Below are 2,751 nucleotides of genomic sequence, written 5' to 3'. Positions count from 1 at the left end.
TGTTTAAGAACATCTTAATCAAACTCTTTTTGAAGAAACTCTTCAATTGCACTTTCGCAATCATCCTTTAATAAAAAAACTCCATTAAGATTAAAACTTTGTTTTCAAAGAAGTAATAACATTAAGGTAAAGTTGAAAATACTAAAAAAATAGTTAGTATTTATAGCTATTTTTTATGTAATGAAAACCCAATCTTATACCTCTCACCAATAACATTTATTCCAGGAAATTGACTTTTAAGTGATCCTATAATGACACACTGTGCAGAACGATCAGCTTCTGTTTGAGGATCAAACTCCTCGCCATCAATAGCCTAATTTCAATAAAATTATTACAGCTAAACCCAACTGCCTAATTCAAATTTTTAAATAAGTATAAAAAACTTGAAATAAGTTTTTGAAAAAGTTAAATTATATTAAACAATGCCTAATAAATTTAAACATACTTTATCTATAACTCCAAGTTGACCAGAATTTAGAACAGATCGAATTATGTGACCTGCATGATTTGCAATCGCTACAGATGATGCAACGAGTTTCATTAAGTTAGAAGTCATATTTTTAATTTTATTACTAAATGAATTACATCTTTATAAAATGACCTTTTAAAATTTACATGTTTGAGGAATTTCGATTAAAACAACAAAGAAAAACAAATTATTCAATTCAGTAAAATAATCTATTAAATTTTTTTAAATTTTAGAGTTTGTGGGAAAAGTTTATTAAATATGCTTTAAGATATACAATTTTTAATTTTTTATAAAACAATTTTTAAACCTACACCTAATAATTGCTACAAAATTTTTTTATAAATCTTCATCAATTTCATTTACATAAACTTTTCGCAGTTTTTCATTCTGAATCTGACGGGTTTCCTTCAACTTTTAAAGGCCAGCCATTTCCTAAAATGCCTGCTTGAGCTGCAACACCTATTGCAACAGCTATATCAGGGTTTATAGATGTATTTGGGACTTTGTTAAAAAAATCAGCAACAAGTTCACGAACCTTTGGGACTCTAGTTGAGCCACCAACTAAAACAATTTCATCTATTTCATTTTTTGTAATTTCTGCATCTATTAAAACTCGTTTTATTGGGTCCAAGACTTTTAAAAATAATTCTTTATTAATAGAATTAAAATCATCACGAGATAAAACATAAAAGTAACTGATTGGTTTACCAGTTATTGGAGAAATAGCTTCAAGTGAAAATTTTATTTCAGCTTCAACATTATCAGTCAAACTAATTTTTATGAGTTCAACTTGGTCTCTTATAACTTGTAAATCATTTGGAGTTATTTCAACTAAACCAAATTTTTCTTCCAACTTTTTGCGAACAAAATTAATTAAATTATTATTGATATCTTGACCACCAAGTCTGTTATTTCCTGCCATTGCCATTGTAATAAACATTCCATCACGCACCATCAATAAACATCTAATGTTCCTCCACCAAAATCAACAATAACTGTGCTTATACCAGGTTTTTCTGGAGACCATATGCTAAAGCTGCTGCCGTAGGTTCATTAATAACACGTAAAACTTTTAAACCAGCTCTACGCCCAGCTTCTATTGTGGCATTTCTTTGAGCTTCATTAAAATCAGCTGGAACACTTATAACTGCCATACTAATAGTACGATCTATTGCACTTTCAACCATGCCTTTAAGTTTACGTAGGATAAAAGCTCCAATATCTCTGGAGAAAACACTTTAGTACCATTATGTAGTTTTATTTCAAAATAAGGATCATTCAAAGAATTAACAGAAACTTTAAATGGATAATTAGATGATAACTGTTTAATTTTTTCACTACTAATTTTTTTACCAATAAATCTTTTTGCATCATATATTGTGTTTCGATTGGTTTCAATTTGCTCAACTGCTTTATAACCAACTAATACTTCATTTTCAAGTATTGCGACAACACTAGGAATAATATTTTTTCCGTCTTTATCCTTGTAAACAGTTACATTACCTGATGAAAACTCATAAGTACTGATGCATGAAAAAGTTGTACCTAAGTCAATACCCACTATGCTTGGTTTTGGAGGTGGTAAACGACTTTGTACAAAATACCCAGTAACTATTAATGCAAAAACAGCTATTGCAGCTGATCCAATCATTGAGTTCATTTTTATATATACTAAAAATAGTTCATATAAAATTTATATATATTAAAAGTAAAATATAGTTTTGCTATTTTGCAATACATCTAATAAAGACTTTCTTTTTTTAACTTGTTATTTATGTTAAACATTAAAAGATATTTTATAAGAAAAGTTTATTTCAAAAAACATTGCAAAATGCTTTAAAAATCTTTTTAAAGAAGCTATTTGTAAACGATAAGAAATACAAAAATTTTTGACAAAAAACTTTTTTAAATAAAAAGTTTTTTGTCAAAAATTTTTTAATGTCTTACATAATTCAGCCTAAGGTAAATTCTCTACAACCATATTACTTATAAAAATATGGTTGTAAAGACTTTTTATAAAAACTGATCTTTGAAATTGTAACAATAATAATTTATAATTTTCGATTAAACCTGATTTTGTAAAGTTATAATTAGGCTTTTAATTTTTTTAGTTTTATGGTTAAAGAAATCATTTATTAATCAATTATTATTAATCAGAAATTATTATAAAATATATTTAAATATCTCTCTTTAACATAATAAGTATTATTACTAATTATTAGCATATATTATGATTATTACTACAACTATTATATATAGACATAATAAGTCTATAACTATAA

At 26.2% G+C, this 2,751-nt stretch overlaps 1 protein-coding gene across 1 annotated transcript; it reads right to left on the bottom strand.

Annotated features, from left to right (window-relative positions):
• Nucleotides 1-851: 851 nt before the first annotated feature.
• LOC136091845 (heat shock 70 kDa protein 13-like) lies at nucleotides 852-2,154 on the bottom strand. Its single transcript, XM_065819557.1, is given in 2 exon segments — nucleotides 852-1,466; nucleotides 1,468-2,154. Coding segments are annotated over 2 exon segments (804 nt in total). The 5' UTR covers nucleotides 1,657-2,154.
• Between the last annotated feature and the right edge of the window lie 597 nt (nucleotides 2,155-2,751).

The sequence above is a fragment of the Hydra vulgaris genome, chromosome 15, assembly GCF_038396675.1.
Source record: "Hydra vulgaris chromosome 15, alternate assembly HydraT2T_AEP".
NCBI lineage: Eukaryota > Metazoa > Cnidaria > Hydrozoa > Anthoathecata > Hydridae > Hydra > Hydra vulgaris.
The sequence above is the reverse complement of the archived record's forward strand: the minus strand, read 5'-3'. Positions and strand labels throughout refer to the sequence as shown.